The sequence below is a fragment of the Gorilla gorilla genome, chromosome 13 (assembly GCF_029281585.2).
Source record: "Gorilla gorilla gorilla isolate KB3781 chromosome 13, NHGRI_mGorGor1-v2.1_pri, whole genome shotgun sequence".
NCBI classification, from domain to species: Eukaryota; Metazoa; Chordata; class Mammalia; order Primates; family Hominidae; genus Gorilla; species Gorilla gorilla.
This window is the reverse complement of record NC_073237.2, coordinates 96542031-96568132: the sequence shown is the minus strand read 5'-3', so window position 1 is coordinate 96568132 and position 26102 is coordinate 96542031. Positions and strand designations below refer to the sequence as shown.

Here is a 26102-nt window from a genome sequence, read left to right as displayed (position 1 = left end):
TGGAGGTAAAAGAGTTTCAGACAAAAAGTGCTGGAGGCTGTGATCTGATCAAAAATGTATAAAATGTTGACTCTCAGTATTTTATAGAAAGAAGAATTCAAGGGCTCATCTAATCCAGTTCCTTATTTTACAGATGAAGAAATTTAGGTTCCAAGGTCATATAAATATTGGTGGCAGATAAAGGAAGAATCCAGGGTTAAATCACAGCACTCCTTCCACAGCATCACACACTGCTTTCTACTTTTAAGACTATTTGTTGAGTTACTGAGGTAAAAGTTTGTGATTTTTTGCTTTGTTTTCTTTTACTAATTTGCAAACATTTCTTTGCTGAGTATGTTTTTACTTAATGATGAATGTTTACAGGGCTCTGTGTGTGTAGGGGAATGTGTCTGCATTTTTCAAGGAACGAGTTGTAATTTCTTGTCAGTTAATAGAGGACAAGGAGATCAAGGGACTTGAAACTGAGCTTATATAATTTGTATAATTATTAAAAATCAACTCTGGAATTGGCAGATTATCCAACAAAATATTTCTTTGAATACAATTATTATATTATTATATTATTATATTATTGAGTCATTATAAAGAATAATGTTCTACCATTCTTTCTTGTTTCCATTAGCACACCTATTTAATTATTGGTGTCTGTATATATATATTAAATTTGGAGTCTAAATTTTGGGTTCAAGACCATGAGCAAGTCATTTAATCTCATGGAACCTTGTTTTGTTTTGTTTTGTTTTCTGTAAACAGGGGATAACATGACTTATCTAATAGCCTTGTGTTGATTTATGGGTTGAGCTGTGATTTCCATAGATTGACTAGACTGGGTCAGGTTAATTTCCTATCTATTTGTAATAAGAAAAAGCTTCTCCTAAAATACTGCTTTGTTAGGTGATAATAGATAATGATTTGTCAAAACTCTAGGTGGTAAATTGAATAAGTTATTAGGAATACAAGAAGCAAGGATTATAGGAATAGTTGTTCTGGATAGCAGAGTAGGAAGTGTGTGAAGATAAGATATTTTAGAGATCTGAGTATTTAATGGAGCATTTGGAGAGGTCACGAAGATGAAATTATACTATGCTTGATGATAGTATTATTTATTTATTTATGTATTTTTGAGATGAAGTCTTGCTCTGTCACCCAGGCTGGAGTGCAGTGGCGCTATCCTGGCTCATTGCAACCTCCGCCTCCCAGGTTCAAGTGATTCTCCTGCCTCAGCCTCCCAAGTAGCTGAGACTACAGGCGCCAGCCACCTCGCCTGGCTAATTTTTGTATTTTTAGTAGAAACGGGGTTTCCACCATGTTGGCCAGGCTGTTCTTGAACTCCAGACCTTAGGTGATCCGCCCATCTCTGCCTCCCAAAGTGCTGGGATTACAGGTGTGAGCTACTGTGTTCGGCCTGATGGTATTATTATAATTTGATGAAACGAAGGGTTTCACTATGCATACCCATGTAGAAGGCAGCAAAATCTGTTTTAACATGTGCATCCTTGGATGAATCTGGTTCTTGATGGCCATTCATACTCAGGAAGCTGAAGTAGCCTAGACGCTATCATGTTGCGGCGTGGACTGGGGACATAATGGATGAGAAAGTGGAGGGGAAGAACTATGAATGCTATTCAGTATTTTTGGAAATAATTCATTTTTGCCTTCTCAGACGTATAATATACATAATTATCAACACTAGTAGTAATGAGAGTACATTCTATTTCTTGAGTACCTGCTCTATGCTAAGGTATACAGCAGGCACTTGTCATAAATTTTCTCTAATCTTTACAACAATCCTGGAAGAAAAGGTAAAATTATCCTCATCTTACATATGAAGAAACTAAGATTAAGAAACTTGTGTAAGGTAATGCCGTTTAGCAAAGTGCACAGACAAGATTCTAGCCGAGATTGTTCTAGTTCCAAAGCCTTGCCACACTGCTTTAAGGACAATTACACGTGGCTGAACACTAAGATGTTCTTAGTGCTATAAAAGTAATATAAAGATGAAGTATTCTTACAGTAAAGTAAAATGTTATGCTTAACATTAAAATAAAAACTGTATAAAACTTCAGATGTGACTAACAACTTAAAAAAAAAACCTCAGACTATCACTTGCATCACAGAGTGAACAGCATGAACCATTGTTAAAAGATAATTGCTACATAAAAACAGACAAATGAGTCTAAGTAAATCTGGGCAAAGCTGAATAAGATCAGGCATTGTATCAATGTCAATTTCCTGTTTATGATATTGTATTGGATGTTAACATTAGAGTGAATTAGGTGTAGGAGTGCAAAAAGCTTATTGGAAAAATAAATAAATAAATAAATAAAAACAGAGTGAACTAGGTGAAGGGTACATGAAATCTTGTTGTATTATTTCCTACGACTACATATGAATCTACAATTACATAAAAATAACAATTTTCACTAAGAAAAAAGAGCACTTACAGCAAAGTTACTCTGAGCAGCATAGTGCAAAGGTGTGGCTCCTTGGCTGTCAGATGGGATAGTTCCAGACTTATTTCTTTCTAAAAGGAGATGGACAATCTGTGCATGGCCTGAGAAAAGACACAAAAAGGTAATTATCACTTATAAAGGATGTTAATTAATTTATAATCTATTTAAATGAAAAAGATAAGAAAAATCACTAACATAATACAGCATTCACAATGGTTTCTGAACAGCAGCCCCCAATGCAGCCTCTTCTAACTTCTCACTAACATATTAATATGAGGTAGAACAGAATGAAAACTTACTAAAAACTTAATGCTTCAATCAGGTAGGAATGAATTAAGTATAATTGCCAGGCTGAGAAAAAACTATATTAGGTATCACCTCATTGCATTCCCTGGCTTCACTTTATAAAGCTGCCTAAAGCAAAGGAGGGGAAGGTGCTTTAGAGCCAAGCCCTCTTAGCCTTCACTGCTCCTACTCTCAAGGTTCCATTGCCCAACCAAACAGAACTGCATAGCTGTTCTCTTCTATTCAGGTGGACAAACTATAATACAACCTCTTCTATCTCTGAGGCTTCCCATCCCTATATTCTCCTTTCCACAATCTTTTATTATATTTATATTTTATAACATCTAGGCAGTGATTTCAAATCTCAGAAAACAAGTGGGCCGGCATGATAAGGCAGCGATGAAGACAATATAGTGCATTCTGGAGGATGTGATCTCCACAAGTGAAGAGCTGTAGAAAATATTAAAAAATGAATAAACCTGGTAGTAGCATACGTAGGAAACCTGAAATTTCATACACTCTATTGCTTTCAGATATTGGAGAATGAAGAAGATGCCCCATTAGCAGAGCAAGGATATACTGCATAAAAGCCAAGCAGAGAAAAGTAATTTGAGTGGAAATTGTGCTCATCTATCTGCTCTCCAGAGGTGGTCTAAGATGGAGTTCTCCATAACACAAATGTGGGATTAAAGACAATCTTTGCCACATAGTTACTCTAAACACATATCATTTTGTTTGAGAAATAAAGGGAAAAATTCAGTAAAGACTACATAAAAACATACTATAGGAAAGTGAAAAAGAAACACTGTCAGGAAGATAAGCAGCATACCTCTGAAAATGATCTAGAGAAGGATCCAGAGGAAAATTTCAGGAAACTGGTATCCTCGACTTAGTGCAAAAAGAGATGGCTTCTATGAAACAGAAACAGGGTATTCTAAGAAGAAAACAGAGTGAAATGAAAAAGTAATGGAAGGAAGTTAAAAGGAAATGAAATGAGATAAAAAGAAATATAGGTAAGACAAGGAAATAAAAATATAACCCAAAATACAATCTATATAGGAGGCAGAAAGAAAGCAAAACTTATAGAACAAAAAGTCAGTTTAGTTACGTGGAGACAAATTTGCCAAGTAAGCCCAGAATCCAAAGGAAAAATAAAAAGGGATGTAAGATGAAATCTGAATAATAATTCTAAATCTGGCGATAAAAGTGAGTGCACATATAAACATCATTTAAAAAAAAGATAACGTGTAATTTAAAAACTAAGATCAAGATTATAATAATTAGGGGGAAATCTCAGATTATATTAACAAGTACTAAAACGGTGATGAGTATCTGTGCTAAATTTTTTGTCTTAAATAGGTGGGAATCAATAGATGCATTTTTGCTCTTGACTCTGATTCAGGCTTTAAAAAGTTTTTAATAAATTTAAAAGTAGCCACTCCTAAACCCTCCTAAAACATTAGGCAATTCAAAACCAAATAACAACATCAAATCTAATCCATATACCAAAGAGCAGAAAGCAAAGGAAACAGGAAACAAAACAAAACAAAACGTTAAACTGAAAACACTAAGAATAGAAAGATAGCAGGAAAAAAAAGACCTGATTATTTATCTTATAACAATGACTATTAATGGGTAAAACTCCTTCATTGAAAGAGAAAGACTCTCAGATTGACTCCACACACAAAAAACCCCAACATACACATAAAACATACACATATATACACTCTCTCATCTATAAAAGTGATCTTCAAAAAGGTTAAGTAAAAGGCATTTCAGGAAAATATAAAGAAACAAACTCAAATATCATAGTATTAGCACAAACATAAAATTAAAGCCCTCCTCCCCAAAAATATAGGCGCTGAATGTGAGAAGAGGTTTATGTTACATTCACATGTTGTCACTAAATGTGAATTACTTTTATAACAAAAATTTAAAGTGAAGATATGATGTTGAAATTAAAACTAATATTTAACATAAAATAAATTTATATTACTATAATTTAGTTTATAAAACAATGCAACATATCAGTTAGAAATCAAAATAATTAACTAGGAGTTGGGAGTAAACAGTGGAAGGGAAGGCATAGAAATATTCCTATACTCATGCAGTTCCTTCTACTGTTGATCCTTTGAGTCACGTACCTAATAAAGCTGCCCAGTGCAGTGGGGTTCGAAATAAGTTATCATAAGACGTTATATTGCAGCTTTCATATGAGGTCAAGACATCAACCACGGTCACATTCCCATCAGCAACTGCAAAGTGAAGAGGAGTTCGACCCTCATAGTCTTGCCAGTTCAGTAAAGACTCTGTTGGAGCAGCATCCTGATTTGAAGGAACCAGAGACTTCAGACATACATGGAATCCTCAATAAATTACATTTGGTGTAAGTATTTTTTTCTTTCTTTCTTTTTTGAGACAGGGTCTTGTTCTGTCACCCAGGTTGGAGTACAGTGGCATGATCACAGCTCACTGCAGCCTCAAACTCCTGGGCTCAAGCAATCCTCCTGCCTCAGCTTCCCAAGTAGCTGGGACTACAGGCACACCCCACCACACCTGGCTAATTTTTCTGTTTTTTGTAGAGATGGGGTTTTGCCATGTTTCTCAGGCTGGTCTTGAATTCCTAGGCTCAAGCAATTCTCCTACCTCGGCCTCCCAAAATGCTGGGATTATGGTGTGAGTCACTGTGCCCAGCCTGGCAGAGGAATTAACTGAGGAATTTTCGAAATAAGACCTCTACATTATCTCTCAGCAGAAGTGATAAATCATGGAAAAGGTACAAAGTCTAAATCTTTAAAAAATTATTTTCATATTTAATTATAAAAAGTACAGAAAATAATATAACCATTACATACTGATTATCTAGATTAAAAAGGTGTCAACATTTTGCCTGATATGCTTTTGTTTCTGTTATCATTCAACTAAAGATGTATGTTTTACACTTTTGTATATATGTATGTATCCATAAACAATATATAAATTTTGTATGTGTGTTTTCAAATGTTTACATTATGGCAACGGACATGTATCCTTTGGCAATTCTTTCTCTCAACACTATACCTTGGATATCTATGTTGGTAATAGTTCAATTATTGAGGTGCTTGAATAAACCACAATATAGTTATCTATTTTCCTACTGAGGAACATTTAGGCTATTCCCATTTTTTTTCACTATTACAGACAATGCTGCAATTAATGTTTCCTTTACATATCCCTTGTAGCACATGTGTGAGATTTTTCCATAGGCTAGACACCTAGAAGGGGAAGTGCTGGGGTGAAGGATATCTTCAAACAGGTATTGTCACATCACTCTCCAAATGGTCTTACCAATTAACACTCCCATGACAATATGTAAAAGTTTTTATTTCCTACATGCTGGCACAAATTAATCATTTGGTATTATCAAGCTTACTGCATTTTTCCCTTATGGTTATGAAAGACATTTCACTGCCATTTTAACTTGTAGTTCATTTATGAATGGGGTTGAGATTTTTTAATCATGTGTTTATTAGTGAGTTCACAACGTTAATTAATTTTTCTACTGGATCTTTGTAGCAAGCATTACCAAAATTACCAGGCAGATTTGAAAAATAACCAAATAGAACTTTTAGAAGTGAAAAATGTAATCACAAAGATTAACAGTTCAATGGATAGGGTAAACAACAGGTTGGACTTATTTGAAGAAAAACTTAGTAAACTGGAAGACAGATCTGATGTCATTACCTAGGACGCAACAGAAAGAGACAAGGAGATGAGAATATGAAAGAGAAGTTAAAAGACATGGAGGATTAGATAAAAAGCCTTAAAAGATATATAATTGGAGACCCTAAAGGCAAGAGTAAAGGGAATGAAGGAGAGGTGATATTTAAAGATAACAGCTATATATGTTTGGCAGAACTGAGATGCAATAATCAGAATGTATACCAAACAGGATTTTTTAAAAAGGCCACACCTAGACACACTGTAGTAAAACTGTAGAATGCCAAACAAAGAGCAAAATGTAAAAGCAGCCTGAGAGAAAAGATACATCATGTATAAAGGAATGACAGACCAATAACAGACTCCTTAAGAGCAATAATAAAAGGCAGAAAGTAGCAAAATAATATGCTGAAAGAGCTGAGAAAAATAGATTCCTAGGACTGTGTACACAGGATAATCATTTTTTTTTCAAGAGGCATACATTCTTAACAATTAAAAAGGAGAGCTGGCTGGGGGTGGTGGCTCATGCCTGTAATCCCAGCACTTTGGGAGGCTGACGTAGGTGGATCACTTGAGGCCAAGAGTTCGAAACCAGTCTGGCCAACATGGTGAAACCCCATCTCTACTAAAAATATAAAACTTAGCTGTGTGTGGTGGCATGTGCCTGTAGTCCCAGCTACTCAGGAGGATGAAGCAGGAGAATCACTTGAACCCAGGATGCAGAGGTTGCAGTGAGTTGAGATCACATCACTGCACTCCAGCCTGGGAGACAGCCCAAGGCTCTGTCCCAAAAAAACTAAAAACAAACAAACAAAAAACCAGAGAGTTGACCACCGAAAGATCTATACTAAAGGGAGTCAAGAGGACAACTCAGCAAGATGGCCAAACAGGAACAGGTCTGGTCTGCAGCTCCCAATGAGACCAATGCAGAAGGTGAGTGATTTCTGCATTTCCAACTGAGGTGCCCAGTTCATCTCATTGGGACTGGTTAGACAGTGGGTGCAGCCCACAGATGGTGAGCAGAAGCAGGGTAGGGCATCGCCTCACCTGGGAAACGCAAAGGATCAGGGAACTCCCTCCCCTAGTCAAGGGAAGCCGTGACGCACAGCGCCGGCAGGGACGGTATCTGGCCCAGATACTACACTTTTTTCACGGTTTTTAGAACCTTCAGACTAGGAGATTCCCTAGGGTGCCTACAGCACCAGGGCCCTGGGTTTCAAGCGCAAAACTGGGTGGCCGTTTGGGCAGACACTGAGCTAGCTTCAGGAGTTCTTTTTTGTACCCCAGTGGCACCTGGAACCCCAGGGAAACAAAACTGTTCACTCCACTGGAAAGGGAGGGAGCCAAGTGGTTTTGCTCAGTGGGTCCCACGTCCCTGGAGCCCAGAAAGCTAAGATCCACTAGCTTGAAATTCTCGCTGCCAGCACAGCAGTCTGAAGTCAACCTGGGATGCCTGAGCGTGGTGGGGGGAGGTGCGTCACCATTACTGAGGCTTGAGTAGGCGGTTTTCCCCTCACAGTGTAAACAAAGCCTCCATGAAGTTTGAACTGAGCAGAGCCCATCACAGCGCAGCAAAGCCGCTATAGCCAGACTGCCTTTCTAGATTCTTCCTCTCTGGGCAGGGCATCTCTGAAAGAAAGGCAGCAGTTCCTGTCAGGGGCTTATAGATAAAACTCCCATCTCCCTAGGACAGAGCACCTGGGGAAGGAGTGGCTGTGGGCACAGCTTCAGCAGACTTAAATGTTCCTGCTTGCCAGCTCTGAAGAAAGCAGCAGATCTCCCAACAGAGCGCTTGAGCTCTGCTAAGGGAAAGACTGCCTCCCCAAGTGGGTCCCTGACTCCTGTGCCTCCTCACTGGGAGACACCTCCCAGCAGGGGTCAGCAGACACCTCATACAGGAGAGCCCCGGCTGGAATCTAGCAGGTGCCCATCTGGGACAAAGCATCCAGAGGAAAGAACAGGCAGCAATCTTTACTGTTCCGTAGCCTCTGCTGGTGACACCCACGCAAACAGGGTCTGAAGTGGACTTCCAGCAAACTCCAGCAGACCCCTAGAAGAGAGGCCTGACTGTTAGAAGGAAAACTAACAAACAGAAAGCAATAACATCAACATCAACAAAAAGGACACCCACACAAAAATCCCATCCAAAGGTCATCAGCATCAAAGATCAAAGGTAGATAAATCCATGAAGATGAGGGAAAACCTGTGCAAAAATGCTGAAAATTCCAAAAACCAGAATGCCTCTTCTCCTCCAAAAGATCAGAAGTCCTTGCCAGCAAGGGAACAAAAATGGACAGAGAATGAATTTGATGAATTGACAGAAGAAGACTTCAGAAGGTGGGTAATAAAATCCTCCAAGCTAAAGGAGCATGTTCTAACCCAATGCAAGGAAGCTAAGAACCTTGATAAAAGATTACAGGAACTGCTAACTAGAATAACCAGTTTACAGAAGAACATAAATGACCTGATGGAGCTGAAAAACACAGCACGAGAACTTCGTGAAGCATACACAAGTATCAACAGCCGGATCGATCAAGTGGAGGAAAGGATATCAGAGACTGAAGATCAACTTTCAACTTAATGAAATAAAGCATGAAGACAAGGTTAGAGAAAAAATAATGAAAAGGAATGAACAAAGCCTCCAAGAAATATGGGACTATGTGAAAAGACCAAACCTATGCTGGTGTACCTGAAAGTGATGAGGAGAATGGAACCAAGTTGGAAAACACACTTCAGGATATTATCCAGGAGAACTTCCCTAATCTAGCAAGACAGGCCAATATTCAAATTCAGGAAATACACAGAACACCGTTAAGATGCTCCTCAAGAAGAGCAACCCCAAGACACATAATCATCAGATTCACCAAGGTTCAAATGAAGAAAAAAATGTTAAGGGGCGCCAGACAGAAAGATCAGGTTACCCTTAAAGGGAAACCCATCAGACTAACAGCAGATCTCTCTGCAGAAACCCTACAAGCCAAAAGAGAGTGGGGGCCAATATTCAACATTCTTAAAGAAAAGAATTTTCAACTCAGAATTTCATATCCAGCCAAACTAAGCTTCATAAGTGAAGGAGAAATAAAATCCTTTACAGATAAGCAAATGCTGAGGGATTTTTGTCACCACCAGGCCTGCTTTAAAAGAGTTCCTGCAGGAACCACTAAATATGGGAAGGAAAAACTGGTACCAGCCACTGCAAAGAGATACCAATATATAAAGACCAACCATACTATGAAGAAACTATCAACTAATGTACAAAATAACCAGCTAGCATCATGATAACAGGATCAAATTCACACATAACAATATTAACCATAAATGTAAATGGGCTAAATGCCTCAATTAAAAGACAAAGGCTGGCAAATTAGATAAAGAGTCAAGACCCACCAGTGTGCTGAATTCAAGAGACCCATCTCACGTGCAAAGACACACACAGGCTCAAAATAAACGGATGGAGGAAGATTTACCAAGCAAATGGAAAGAAAAAAAAAAGCAGGGGTGGCAATCCTAGTCTCTGATAAAACAGACTTTAAACCAACAAAGATCAAAAAAGACAAAGAAGGGAATTCCTTAAAGGTAAAGGGATCAATATAACAAGAAGAGCGAACTGTCCTAAATATATATGCACCCAATACAGGAGCACCCAGATTCATAAAGCAAGTTCTTCGAGACCTACAAAGAGACTTACACTCCCACACAATAATAGTGGGACACTTTAACACCCCACTGTCAATATTAGATGGATCAACGCAACAGAAAATTAAGAAGGATATTCAGGACTTGAACTCAGCTATGGATCAAGTGGACCTAATAAACATCTACAGAACTCTCCACCCCAAATCAACAGAATATATATTCTTCTCAGTACCACATAGAACTTATTCTAAAATTGACCACGTAATTGGAAGTAAAACCTCCTCAGCAAATGTAAAAGAATGGAAATCATAACAAACAGTCTCTTAGACCACAGTGCAATCAAATTAGAACTCAGGATTAAGAAACTCACTCAAAACCGCACAACTACATGGAAACTGAGCAACCTGCTCCTGAATGACTACTGAGCAAATAATGAAATAAAAGCAGAAATAAATAAGTTCTTTGAAACCAATGAGAACAAAGACACAACATACCAGAATCTGTGGGACACAGCTAAAGCAGTGGTTAGACGGAAATTTACAGCACTAAATGCCCACAGGACAAAGTGGGAAAGATCTAAAATTGACACCCTAACATCACAATTAAAACAAGTAGAGAATCAAGAGCAAACAAATTAAAAACCTAACAGAAGACAAGAGATAACTAAGATCAGAGCAGTACTGAAGGAGACAGAAACACGAGAAATCCTTCAAAAAAATCAGTGAATCCAGGAGCTGGTTTTTTGAAAAGACTAACAAAATAGATGACTAGCCAGACTAATAAAGAAGAAAAGAGAGAATTAAACAGACACAATAAAAAATGATATAGGGGATATCACCACTGACCCCACAGAAATACAAACTACCATCAGAGAATACTATAAACACTTCCATGCAAATAAACTGGAAAATCTACAAGAAATGGATAAATTCCTGGACACATACACCCTCCCAGGACTAAACCAGGATGAAGTCGAATCCCTGAACAGACCAATAACAAGTTCTGAAATTGAGGCAGTAATTCATAGCCTACCAACCAATAAAAGTCCAGGACCAGATGGATTCACAGCCGAATTCTACCAGAGGTACAAAGAGGAGCTGGTACCATTCCTTCTGAAACTATTCCAAACAATAGAAAAAGAGGGAATCCTCCCTAACTCATTTTATGAGGCCAGCATCATCCTGACACCAAAACCTAGCAGAGACACAAGAAAAACAGAAAATTGCAGGCCAATATCCCTGATGAACATCAATGCGAAAATCCTCAATAAAATACCGGTAAACCGAAACCAGCAGCACATCAAAAAGCTTATCTACCACGATCAAGTCAGCTTCATCCCTGGGATGCAAGGCTGATTCAACATATGCAAATCAATAAATGTAATCCATCACATAAACAGAACCAATGACAAAAACCACACGATTATCTCAATAGATGCAGAAAAGGCCTTCGATAACATTCAACACCGCTTCATGCTAAAACCACTCAATAAATTAGGTATTGATGGAACATATCTAAAAATAATAAGAGCTATTTATGGCAAACCCACAGCCAATATCATAATGAATTGGCAAAAGCTGGAAGAATTCCCTTTTAAAACTGGCACAAGACAAGGATACCCTCTCTCACCACTCCTATTCAACATAGTATTGGAAGTCTGGCCAGGGCAATCAGGTAAGAGAAAGAAATAAAAGGTATTCAAACAGGAAGAGAGGAAGTCAAATTGTCTCTGTTTGCAGATGACATGATTGTGTATTTAAATAACCCCATCGTCTCAGCCCAGAAACTCCTTAGGCTGATAAGCAGCTTCAGCAAAGTCTCAGGATACAAAATCAATGTGCAAAACTCCCAAGCATTCCTATACACCAAAAACAGAAAAACAAAGAGCAAATCATGAGTGAACTCCCATTCACAATTGCTACAAAGAGAAATAAAATACCTAGGAATACAACTTACAAGGGATGTGAAGGACTTCTTCACATTGTAGTTCCCTGAAGGAGAACTATAAACCACTGTTCAAGGACATAAGAGAGGACACAAACAAATGGAAAAACATTCCACACTCATGGACAGGGAGAATCAATATCATGAAAATGGCCATACTGCCCAAAGTAATATATAAATTCAATGCTATTTCCATCAAGCTACCATTGACTTTCTTCACATAATTAGAAAAAAACTACTTTAAATTTCCTATGGAACCAAAAAAGAGCCTGTATAGCCAAGACAATCCTAAGTAAAAAGAAGAAAGCTGGAGGTATCATGCTACCTGACTTCAAACTATAATACAAGGCTACAGTAAACAAAACAGCATGGTACTTGTACCAAAACAGATATATAGACCAATGGAACAGAACAGAGACCTCAGAAATAATGCCACACATCTACAACCATCTGATCTTTGACAAAGCTGACAAAAACAAGCAATGGGGAAAGGATTCCCTATTTCCTAAATGTTGTTTGGAAAACTGGCTGGCCATATGCAGAAAGCTGAAACTGGACCCCTTCCTTACACCTTATACAAAAAATTAACTCAAGATGGATTAAAGACTTAAACGTAAGACCTAAAATCATAAAAATGCTAGAAGAAAACCTAGGCAATACCATTCAGGACATAGGCATGGGCAAAGACTTCATGACTAAAACACCAAAAGCAATGGCAACAAAAGCCAAAATGGACAAATGGGATCTAATGAAACTAAAGAGCTTTGGCACAGCAAAAGAAACTATCATCAGCGTGAACAGGCAACCTACAGAATGGGAGAAAATATTTTGCAATCTATCCATCTGACAAAGGGCTAATATCCAGAATCTACAAGGAACTTAAACAAATTTAAAAGAAAAAAAAACCATCAAAAAGTGGGCAAAGGATACGAACAGACACTTCTTAAAAGAAGACATTTATGTGGCCAACAAACATATGAAAAAAAGCTCATCATCACTGGTCATTAGAGAAATGAAAATCAAAACCACAATGAGATACCACCATCTCATGCCAGTTAGAATGGCGATCATTAAAAAGTCAGGAAACAACAGATGCTGGAGAAGATGTGGAGAAATAGGAATGCTTTTACACTGTTGGTGGAGTGTAAATTAGTACAACCAGTGTGGAAGACAGTGTGGTGATTCCTCAAGGATCTAGAACCAGAAATACCATTTGACCCAGGAATCCTATTACTGGGTATATACCCAGAGGATTATAAATCATTCTACTATAAGGACACACACACACATATGTTTGTTGCAGTATTATTTACAATAGCAAAGTCATGGAACCAACCCAAATGCCCATCAATGATAGACTGGATAAAGAAAATGTGGCACATATACACCATGGAATACTATGCAGCCATAAAAAAGAATGAGTTCATGTTCTTTGCAGGGAGATGGATGAAGCTGGAAACCATCATTCTCAGAAAATTAACACAAGAATAGAAAACCAAACACCACATGTTCTCATAAGTGGGAGTTGAACAATGAGAACACATGGACACAGGGAGGGGAACATCACACAGTGGGGCCTGTTGGGGGGTGGGGGGCAAGGGGAGGGATAGCATTAGGAGAAATACCTAATGTAGATGACAGGTTGATGGGTGCAGCAAACCACCATGACACATGTATACCTATGTAACAAACCTGAACGTTTTGCACCTGTATCCCAGAACTTATAGTATAATAATAAAAAAAAATCTAAGAACTATATTTCAGGATGTAAAATAATAACTTTAGAAGGAAAATTTGAGATACAAAAAAAATGCAGAGCTAAGCATTGCATATACAAAATAATACTTTTAGTATCAGAGGTTGTAAAAAACGATTAAAAAATAATACTTTAAAGTCTAATTTGTGTGTTAAAAACAAATATGACTAACTATTGGACTATCATAGCATGTAAGTTAGAAGCTGGGAGAGAGGGATTAGAAAACCTCAAAGAATCTACTGATAAATATTCGAAACAAATAAGGAGTTTAGCGAATTAGATATGTAATCAATGATCAAAAATATCAATTGCATTCCTATACACCTATAACAACCAGTTAAATATATATCCTAGATATGTTCAAAAATGTCAATGCAGCACTGTTTGTAAATAACAAAAAACTGCAAACAAAGCATCTGTCAATAACAGAATGAATACTGTGTGGCTTATTCATAAGATGGAATCCTATATAGCAGTAAGAATTAATATATCATGGCTACATGCAGCAACATAGATAAAATCACCAGTGGTCAGACACGTTGGCTCACACCTGTAATCCCAGCACTTTGGGAGGCTGAGGCAGGTAGATCACGAGGTCAAGAGGTCGAGACCATCCTTGCCAACATGGTGAAACCCGGTCTCTACTAAAAATACAGAAATTAGCCAGGCATGGTGGCGCACGCCTGCAGTCCCAGCTACCCGGGACGCTGAGGCAGGAGAATTGCTTAAACCTCGGAGGGGAGGCTGCAGTAAGCCGAGATCATGCCACTGTACTACAGCCTGGGTGACAGAGCAAGACTCTGTCTCAAAAAAAAATAAAATAAACAGCATAAGGTTGAGCGAGAAAGAAAAGGGCATTGCAAAAAAACAAAACAAAACAAAAACAAAAACATGCAATATAATTCCTTGTATATCAAATTCAAAACCTTTAAAAACTGAGCAATATATTGTTTAAGGATACAAATAAATGTGGTAATGGAAATCAGGGGAATGATAACACAAGATTGAAGACAGTTGTTGCCTCTGTGAAAGGAGAGAATAGAATGAGACTGAGAGGTACTCCACTCAGAGGACTTCAAAGGTAATGGTAATATACTTTTTCTTAAACTTGATATTGAGTATATGAGTATTTGTTGTTTCATTATTATTTATACTTTACATGTATTTTACTGATACTTATATCTATTCACTGTTTAATAAAAACAAGTATGAAACAAAGTAAGGAAATAAATATAAATTCAGGGTTCAGGGAAGTAGTTGCTGGGATACAGGAATGAGCACGACATAGGGGGAATGAATGTGTTTAAAAACTGGGACATAGGAAACCTCTATGTGGTCTTAAATAGTGGTACTGAAATGTTCTACTTCTTGGGGGATGAGTCCATATGTCTGTTGTATTGTTTTGCTTAATAATTTGCTCGTATATCAAATATACACTTTTGGATATATTAAATAATTCATAATAAAAAAATTTCAAGGCCATTCAGGTCTAGCAGTACCATTCAACTCACCAGAATGCATCTCACTGTGTGAACAGCACTTGGATCTTTATGGTTGGCTGCCCAGTGAAGTGGGATCTTGCCTTCAACATCAGGAATCCCAATGTTAGAATCATGCTTGATGAGCAGCTTCACATGCTCAGGGTTATTGTAGTAGGCACTCCAATGCAGAGCTGTTTGCTGCAAAATCGAGAGGTTCTCAAAATAACAACAGTAAAAACTAACTTTCCCCAATCTTTTATTGTGGGACAGGCACTGTTATAAGAGTTTTATACAGTAGTTACCCTGTATCTTTGTTTTCCCTTTTCATGATTTCAGGTCTCTGTGTTCAACCAAAGTCTAAAAATATTAAATAGAACATTCCAGAAATAAACAATTCATAAGTTTTAAATTGTGTGCCATTCTAAATAACATGATGAAATAGTGCTTCATCCCACCCCATCCTACCTGGGACACAAATCCTTCCTTTGTTCAGCATATCCCCACTGTAGACATTCCCTGCCAGTTAGTCACCTAGCAGCCAACTCAGTTATCCCATTCATTGTCACAATATTAGATTCACAGTGCTTGTGTTCAAGTCATCCTTCTTTTACTTAATGGCCCCAAAGCTCAAAATTATTAATACTGGTGATTCAGATGTGCCAAAGAGCAGCTATGAAGTGTTTCCTTTAAGTGAAAAGGTGAAAGCTCTCAACTTAATAAGAAAAAACTGTTTGTTGAGTTTGCTAAGCTCTACCGTAAGAACAAATCTATCTGTGAAACTGTAAAGAAGGAAGAAGAAACTCATGCTGGTTTTGCTGTTGCATACCAAACTGCAAAAATTATGGCCATAGTGCCTGATGAGTGCTTAGTTAAGATGGAAAAAGTACTACATTTGTGGGTAGAAGATATGAACAGAAATGTGTTCCTATTGACGGGAATTGGGTTTGACACGATCCGCAGTTTCAAGTGTCCATTGGAGGTGTTGGAATATATTTCCTTTGAACGAGGGAGACTATTGTCTATTTAATTGCATGCAGTCATCTTACTATCTCTGGGAGACAAGTATGTTTTTAAATTTGCATGTGATTGATGAGGAAACAGCACACAGAACCTAAGTAATCTGCTCTGGGACACAAAGGAAGTAAGTGGCTGAACTGAGATTTTAACCCAGGCAGTCTGACTCCAGAATCTGACCTCTTAGGCATGACAGTTATTTAGTTCATCCGGTACTGATAACACTGAGAAAGAGAAAGCGGCCCAGTCATTTATAAATAATCATCAACAAAGTAAGTGACGATCTTGATAATGCACATCTGGTTATCACCAAGGACCTTAAGAACTTGATAGGATGTTTCGAATTTTAATATCTATAAAAAAATCCATGCATAGGAAATTCATGCATCTGGAACCCATTCTATATATCAGAAGATAAATTTTAATTTAACTATAATTTTAGAGGATAAATTATTAGACCCAGTTATTGATGAAAAGATACATTTTGAAAATACAGCAGCACTTGCTTTAGTCAACCTAAATAACAGAGTCTCTCTAAAAGAAAATAATGTTTGGCTGGGCGCAGTGGCTCATGCCTGTAATCCCAGCACTTTGGGAGATCGAGGCGGGCGATCACTTGAGGTCAGGAGTTCGAGACCAGCCTGGTCAACATGGTGAAACCCCGTCTCTACTAAAAATACAAAAATTATTTGGCCCTGGTGGCGCACGCCTGTAATCCCGGCTACTTGGGAGGCTGAAGCATGAGAATCGCTTGAACCTGGGAGGTGGAGGTTTCAGTGAGCCAAGATCACACCACTGCACGCCAGCCTGGGCGATAGAGTGAGACTCTGTCTCAAAAGAAAGAAAGAAAGAAAATAATGTTTATTTGGTATCTGGTAGTAGGGCATTGCTAAACTATGTGTACTCAAGTAAAGGAAGACAAAAGTTTTTAAAAGAAAAATGAGGAGGATTACGTAATTGTTTTCAAATGATGATCCTTGGCTACAAAGATCGATAACAAAGATAATGCCAGTGCAAGGTTGGACAGGCAGTTGCTGGGCAAATGTCTTTGAAGAAGTAATTTTTGTGTAAGGTTATGATGGCCTTTGTGCAAGGCTGTGGTTTTTGCACAGTCTGTGATTTTTTTTTTTTTTTAAATCAGGCTTACAAGCACAAGAATCCTCTCTTCATGGCCTTCCCTAGCTCTGTCAGGTTTTGTTGTTGTTGTTTTAAACAGAAACAACTCCATTTTGATTTTGACAATGTTCACACTTTATTTCAGATAAAAGTTGAAAATGATCATCTTGAACTTGTTGAAGTTGCTTTAAAATCTCTTCTGCTGTTCTCGTCAACATAATTCTATAAGACTGGCTTCCCTATTAGGATAATTATTAAGAAAAAATGTAAGAACTGTTTAAATATATATTAGCCCTCGTGAGTAGCATTGTCAGCAATCCAATCTACAATTAGATAATTTAATGAGCAGGAACCAAGCTCATCTGTCACATTAAAAACTTTAGAAACTGACATACATGGTATTCCTTCAAGGTGTACCTATAGGCATTTAATATGAACACTCACTATTTAACTTATTACTTTTGCTTACTAACAACTGCAGATTTTTAAAAAGCCACAAGTATAATAGCACTTACTAATTACCTATAACCACATCTTCAGTAAACAACACGTAATTCCTTTCTTTTCCTATGTTATACTTGTTCTGATTCTATTTACTGAAATGTAATACTATGCTGAACCTAAGAGTAATCCTATTACCCTTTTTCCATACATACAAAAATTGAGGCACAGAGGAGTTAAGCAATTTGCTCAAGGACACAGAACAAGTTATGTAGTGGATTCTGGGTTGAAACCCAGGAAGTCTGATACCAAAGCGTAGGCCACTAAACTACTAAGCATTTAGGACATTGCCATAGGCATTTGGCCATCATGACTCTAACCACCTATAGTAACTATTATGACTCCCTGTCAAATATTGGATTTTGGAGTTAAGACAGGACTGATTTTTGTTTGTTTTTTTTTGAGAGTCTCACTCTGTCACCCAGGCTGGAGTTCAGTGGCACTATCTGGGCTCACTGAAACCTCCGCCTCCCAGGTTCAAGCAATTCTCATGCCTCAGCTTCCTGAGTAGCTGGGATTATAAGCGCATGCCAACATGCCCGGCTAATTTTTGTAGTTTTAGTAGAGATGAGGTTTCACTATGTTGGCCAGGCCAGTCTTGAACCCCTGACCTCAGCTGATCCACTTGCCTCGGCCTCCCAAAGTGCTGGGATTACAGGCATGAGCCAATGCGCCCGTCCGACAGGACTAGATTTGAATTCTAGTTCTGCCACTTGCATCTTGGGCAAACTTTTAATCTTCCTCAGCATCAGTTTTTCCATCTGTAAAAAGATGATACTACCTAACACACATGGTTGCTGAGAGGATAAAATGACAGAATTTAAGTGAAATACTTCCCTGAGATGTATGGAGATTTGGAATTGTTCTACCATGTATATATGTGGTAACTCAGGCCTTCTTCCTTGAAATTTCACATCATAAAAGGAAGCATTTGCTTTCTGGTCTTATTAGTCTTTGATTTTGAGTATCCATTACCTTGTTTTTATCCTGTGTATCCACTTCTCCTGGTGCCATAAACTTCAGCAGAAGTGCCAAACACTTAGGGCTCCTGTGCCGGGTGGTCAAGTGCAAAGGAGTCATCTCTTCCAGATCCTTTTGCATCCAGTTTGCTCTGCGTGTAAGTAAGAGTTTCATGAAACGATAATTTCCCTAAATAAAAAACAAGAGATGATAAGAAAAAAATGTACTATGGGGTCAAAATTTTTTTTAATTTTAAAATGTTTTAAGTATGTTAATTATTCTCCTAGAGTAATAACATTCAGAGAAATTAATAAGGAAAAATGCTTGTAATTCCACTATACTGAGATATCAATTGTTTTATTTTTTCATGTTTCCTTCCAAGAACTTTCTACATGAATATAATTTACATAGTGGTTGGCCAATATTTTATTGCAAATAAAAGCAACATGTTTTATTTAACCAGTCTATTATTGTTAGATATCTAGAATGTTTCTAATATTTTCTTTTGTAGAAAATGCTTCAATGTACATCTTTTTTCACATTTTTTTTCTTAATTTTTTCACAAGAATAAATTATCAGGAACCAAATTGTTGGGTCAAAGACGTTTGCACATTTTACAGTGTTTGGTGTATTTTCCAAATTGCTATCTAACAGCAGCAATGTGTAGGTGTATTAGTTTCAGCACATTTTGACCAACATAGTACCTATTATTTATACTCAAAGTGTAATAATGCAAAATAAGCAGAGATGTTAAATCCCAATTTACAGGTGAGGAAACTGAGATTCAAAGAAGTTAAATGTTTTGTTCAGGCCCTCTGGTTAATAAGGGAGGGATGATTAGTTTTCTTAAAGAAAGCTATTTATGGGTACAACTAAGGTAGAGGCAGCTTATTCAAAGTTTGGATCCCAGGGCCGGGCGTGGTGGCTCACATCTGCAACCCCAGCACTTTGGGAGGCCGAGGCGGGCGGATCACGAGGTCAGGAGATTGAGACCATCCTGGCCAACACGGTGAAACCCCATCTCTACGAAAAATTAGCCGGGCGTGGTGGTGGGCGCCTGTAGTCCCAGTTACTCAGGAGGCTGAGGCAGCAGAATGGCGTGAACCCAGGAGGCGGAGCTTGCAGTGAGCTGAGATCGTGCCACTGCACTCCAGGCTGGGCGACAGAGTGAGACTCCGTTTCAAAAAAAAAAAAAAAAAAAACAACCAAGTTTGGATCCCAGACTCAAACGGTCACCTAAATGCCAACTCAGAAGTCATGGTAGGCCCACCCACTTGCAGGCAGTACTCTCCACGTCAGTTAAATCCTCCAGTCTGGTAGAATCAACCCACCTCAAGAAAGAAGCAGGCCGGGTGCGGTGGCTCATGCCTGTAATCCCAGCACTTTGGGAGGCTGAGGTGGGTGGATCACGAGGTCAGGAGTTCAAGACCAGCCTGGCCAACATGGTGAAACCCCGTCTCTACTAAAAATACAAAAATTAGCCAGGCGTGGTGGCAGGCGCCTGTAATCCCAGCTACTCGGGAGGCTGAGGCAGAGACTTGCTTGAACCCGGGAGGCAGAGGTTGCAGTGAGCGGAGATCGCACCACTGCACTCTAACCTGGGTGACAGAGCCGGACTCCATCTCAAAAAAAAAAGAGAAAGAAGCTTAGTTACAAGGGCCACAGCAAGAGTGTTAATAAGCCAGGCCAACCATTACATAGTAAGTCTGTGTAACATGGGAGCTTTGAACAAAATAAGACTCTAAAAATTGTTCTTCTGGGCTCTTTTCTCAGATCTATTTCCTCATTTTTACTTCCAGTTGGAGGTTTCTATGTGCTTGGTACCTCAGATATTTCAAGGTCAGTGTGACCAAACAGTATTGCCTGATCAGGTTCTCAGCCTACTTCGTGCCTAGTTATCTCTCCCTATTCAGAGGATAATGGCAGGCAGGATTATTTGTCCATTTGTCATCCTTAACCTTGTTAGAAGTGGGCCCTTTTAGCATGATAATGCATTGATGTTCTCCTATGAGAGACTATCAATATTAGTAAGGAATACATTTTTTAATCAAGCAGACCACCTACTGTGAAGAATGTGCAGCTCTACAGCAAGCTTGTCCAAACCGCGGCACCCGGCTTGCATGTGGCCCAGGATGGCTTTGAATGTGGCCCAACAAAATTCTTAAACTTTCTTAAAACATTATGAGATTTTTTTGCATATTTTTTTTGTTTTTTTGCTCATCAGTTATTGTTAGTGCTATTTTATGTATGGCCGAAGACAATTCTTCTTCTTCCAGTGTGGCCCAGGGAAGCCAAAAGATTGGACATCCCTGCTGTAAGTCAAGGTTACTAGAGTGACAGTGAGGTGCAGAAGGACTAATGAGAACTAACTGCTTGCCCACAGGGGCAGAGATAGGATTGATTCAGTCCACCACAGGGGCAGAGATAAGAGAAGATAAGAAAGACCATGGCTAGGAAAGAGGATCTGTAGACTGTCTATATTAGATGGGAAGACTTGGAATAGGTGGAAAAGCCAACGGACTCTGCTGGGTATTTCCTCTCAGAGAGGCTTCCCTTGACGACCCTAAATAGAACTTACTTGTTATTCTTTATTCTAGTACCTATTCATTTCCTTCATAGTACTTTTCTCAGTTTGCAATTACATATATATTTGTTTGTTTCTCTTCAGTGTGAGCTCCCTCACAAACTGTAAGCTCCATGAAAGCAGAGACCATGTTTTATTGATCCCTGTGCTCAGCATAGTTCCTGGCACAGAATAGGTGCCTAATAAATATTACTTGAAGAAATGAGTAAATAAGAAGAAATGAAATATCTTCTAGAGGTTTTTGTTTTCATTTAAAAATTCTTATTTACAAGCCTGGGAGTGGTGGCTCATGCCTGTAATTCCAGCACTTTGGGTGGCCGAGACGGGCAGATTACTTGAGGTCAGGAGTTCGAGACCAGGCTGGCCAATATAGTGAAACTCTGTGTCTACTAAAAATACAAAAAAAATCAGCCGGGCGTGGTGGTGCAAGCCTGTGGTTCCAGCTACTCGGGAGGGTGAGGCATGAAAATCCTTGAACCCAGGAAGCGGAGGTTCCAGTGAGCTGAGATTGCACCACTGCACTCCAGCCTGGGTGACAGAGTGAGACTCTGTCTCAAAAAAAAATTAAAAATAAATAAATAAATGAATGATAAAAATTCTTATTTATAGTTGCTATATTAGATCATAACAGTTAAGAATCTTAATTCTCAAATACCTGGTATTTGGTTATTCTTACTTTTTAATGTTTCATTTTTCTGAGCTTCATTAATAGGGCACATCATTTATCTGGACTTGTCATTTCATTTGATGTCAGTTCTTGAGAAGGAAGATGCTAAAATTTCCTCAAGAGGGCACCCTGCTCTAAATTTCTTGCCATCTTTTCTTTGGGGGAAAAAAAAAAAAAAAAAAAGTTTGCCCAGGAAAAACAAATCTGTGTGACACTTCATACCGAAAAATAAAGTTTGACCTTTCTGAACATAACATTTCAAATATTACAGAATAATTCATCATGACCTTTAAAGATATTCAATCAGACAGTCATTTTGATTGGAAATTAGAGGAAAAGGGAAGGAGAAGAAGGAAACTAGTATATGTTGGTGGGGGTAACTACTGAGCTATAGACACAGTGCTTGGCATATTTACACTTTACATTATTCTGAGGACTCTACCCTCACAAGACACAGTGCAACTCAGTAATGATATTTACTCATTCATTCATTCAGCAAATATTCATTGAGCCTTGTTATGAAGCAGGTAACAGTACAATGCTTGTACTTTGTTTTACGTATTACAAAGCTCTTTGACATAATTTCATCTTTGTTTCTCATAGAAGTATCATCAAAAAGTTTCACAGATTAAATAAATTATCCTCCTGTGCCTCTATTTTCTCATACATAAAACAGGGGTAATAATGGTACCTGAAGTTATTATGCATATGAAATGAGACAAATGATATTTGTAAAAGTTCTTAGAACAGTGAACAAAGCAAATGCTCAGTAGATGTTTGCTATTATTATAAATAGTTTTCCAGTGTGTAGTATTCAACAAAACATAGATGGTCAGATAGAACCAAGAATGGCCCATGATAAAGGGCATGCAGATAGAAAGATCTGATTGTAATATACACAGTTCAGCTAGTGATTAAGAACCAAGATTAGGAAAAGGTAAAAGTAAAAATAGTTAGAATGTTATAAATAGAGTAGTCCCCCTTTATCTCCTGGGGATACATTCCAAGATCCCCAGTGAAGAGCTGAAACTGCAGATAGCACCAAACCCTCTATATATACTATTTTTTTCATATACATACATATCTATGGTAAATTTTAATTTATAAATTAGGCACAGTAAAAGATTAACAATAACTAATAATAAAATAGAACAATTATAATAATATAGTGTATGAAAAGTTATGTGAATGTGGTCTCTCTCTCTCTCAAAATACCTTAGTATTTTTAGATCATGGTTGACCATAGTAAATGAAATCACAGAAAGCAAAACCGTGGATAATGGGGAATTACAGTAGTGGTTTGTCTGATTTTTTTTTTTTTTCACTGAGAAAGATGTCTATATTCTGCCTACAGATAATGATGATATAGGAACAACAAAGGCATAGCCAATAGGAATTTAACAGGTACCTTGGGGAGGAGTCAGCTATTTGATAAGGCCAGCATCTCCTATTTCAAATGACAGAGACCCATCAGATATTATCTATGAAGGCTGGACTAGGAACAATATAATTTACTTGGACCAAGGCCAACCTGTTTGTTCTCCTAAACAAGCAACTGGCTGGGCACAGTGGCTCACACCTGTAATCCTAGCACTTTGGGAGGCTGGGGTGGGAGGATCACTTCAGCCCAGGAGGTCAAAACTGCAGTAAGCCATGATTGTGCCCCTGCACCCCGGCCTGGGTATCAGAGAAGACCCTGTCTCAAAAAAAAAAAAAAATTGTCCATTGTATGCAAATTCAATCTTTGGGAATGAGCAGAAGGGACAGAGAACTTTAAGTGCTAAAATCAGGAGAATATTTCTAGTATCAATGGAACAGACGAAGATACTAGTTTGAGGCAGTAAGCTAATTTGACAACCCTCTGAAGGTTGTGTGACCCTTCGGACCCATGTTATAGGCTACTTTGCTTCCTGTAAAACCTTCTCATTACAGAAAGTCTAAATACTTCCTCAGTATTTCTTGAACTGACGAGTTCTTATGTTTTTGAGAATATTCTTATAATGCATACTTTTTGGAGGATTTGGAAGTTAATCTATTTTTTTTTTTTTGGGACAGAGTCTTGCTCTGTTGCCCAGCTAGAGTGCAGTAGCACAATCTCAGCTCACTGCAACCTCTGCCTCCAGGGTTCAAGCAATTCTCCTGCCTCAGCTTCCTGAATAGCTGAGATTACAGGTGCCTGCCACCAAGCCTGGTAAATCAGGTTTCGCCATGTTGGCCAGGCTGGTCTCAAACTCCTGACCTCAGGTGATCCGCCTGCCTCAGCCTCCCAAAGTGCTGGGATTACAGGTGTGAGCCACTGTGCCTGGCCTGGAAGTTAATCATTTAGTATAACCTGTTAGAGCTATACAGAAACTGATCCTGTTGGGAGGACTGTTTGTTTTAGGGTCTCCTTTTATAATTTTGGAGTGGGTAGGAAATAGTATAAGAGTGAAGGAGATAATAGATCAAAAGAGGATATATACTTAAGAAAACTCTGATGGTAGGTAAGCAGAAGTAAGGGAGCTGAAGTTACAGGAAGGTCTTGATTTAGTCATTTAAAAGGACATTACTCTGCTATGATCAGGTCCGTCATGCTTCTGAAATGTGAAAACATTTCCCAGTATCTCTGAAACAGTGAATAAATTTTTTTTTGTTTTTCATTAGGTGGTCATAATTTTCCTCTAAATCTTCCTGTAATTAACACCAAGAGCTTCTTTCATCTGTCACATAAAGATTATGACACTTAGATTTTCTCCAAATGTATGAAAAGGGTGAAAGAGAATTAAAAGTTCTCTGACCCAGAGAACAGCACTTGAAATGAATCTGGGAAACAAATTAGGTCAAAATGTGATTTTTAACTTTATATTTGTGTCTGTCCAGTTCTCTTAAGATGAACTCCTTTTTTTAAAAAAAAAAGCATATTGCTATTTAATGGTAATAACAATGATATGGAGATTTTGAGAAAAATACTTTGATATTTTGCTTTGGATTTTTCATTTTTTAAGTAATAAAACCTAACAGATAAAGTTAATACTTCCTTTGTGTCCCCAATTCCATTACCTTCTCTCCCTCTTTGGAGACTACTATCCTGAATTGGGTGTTTATCATTCCAATGAATGTTTTTATGCTTCTATTTCATACAAACATATATATATATATCCATAAACGACATAGTATTGTTTTACATGTTTTCAATCTTTGTACAAATGGTCTTGCATGAATCGTGTCATTTTTTACTCAAAGCAGTATTTTTCAGATTTATTCAAGTTGCCTGGGTTCATACATTTTCACTGGAATAAGTACGCTGTCATATGAAAATAATCTATTTATTCTTCTCTAGAGGAATATTTAGCATGTTTCTCATTTTTCAAGGTTACCCAATATTGTAATGAATATTCTCATACATATCTCCTGGTAAGTACATAAGAATTTCTGAAACTTCTGGTTTGAGATTGCTCTCTAAAATAGCTACTCCAAGTTAACATCCATAACAGTAATGTATGAGTTCCTGTTTCTCCACATCCTCACCACACTGGGTTTTGTCAGACTTGCTAATTTTTGCCAATCTGACGGTTACAGTTTTTTGTTTTGTTTTTTAATAGAAGGGGTCTTGCTATAGCTTGCCCAGGCTGGACTCAACTCCTGGGCTCAAGTGATCCTACCACCTCAGCCTCTCAAGTAGTTGGGGCTACAGGCGTGCACCACTGTGCCTGGCCTACAGCTGTGTTTTAATGCGCATTTCCCGAATTGAGGTGGAACGTTTTTATATGTTTGTTGGATATTTGTTTCTTTTGTAAATAGCCTTCTTGTGTTGTAACTCATTTCTGAACTTGGCTATTTGTTTTTTTTTCTTACTGATCTATAGGAGTTCTTTATGTATTCTGGATACTAATTCTTGGTTGGTTTTGCAAATATCTTCTCTGTGTGGCTTATTTTTTTGCTTTGTTTATGCTCTCCCACTAGGAATGAATTCGTAATCTGAATAATATTGTTTGCTTTGTTAGCATTAGATTTCTTCAAATATTTT

The 26102-nt window shown here is 38.1% G+C and overlaps 1 protein-coding gene across 17 annotated transcripts in view; it reads right to left on the bottom strand.

The window, feature by feature from the left end:
* Positions 1–26102, bottom strand: part of INVS (inversin) — a 239845-nt gene that overhangs the window by 93676 nt on the left and 120067 nt on the right. For 15 of the 17 annotated variants that reach the window (XR_008668233.2, XM_055350048.2, XM_004048356.5 and 12 more), the window contains 4 exons: positions 18861–19034; positions 15285–15452; positions 4883–5063; positions 2445–2554 (listed from right to left, as the gene is read on the bottom strand). Coding sequence is in view for 15 of the 17 variants with exons in the window: in XM_055350048.2 (XP_055206023.1) it covers positions 2445–2554; positions 4883–5063; positions 15285–15452; positions 18861–19034 (633 nt within the window). In the remaining 2 variants the exon portion in view is untranslated. Of the gene's footprint in view, positions 1–2444; positions 2555–3567; positions 3655–4882; positions 5064–15284; positions 15453–18860; positions 19035–22105; positions 22234–26102 lie in introns of those variants that run through there. The other 2 variants (XM_055350054.2, XM_063696620.1) reach the window with 2 other exon arrangements.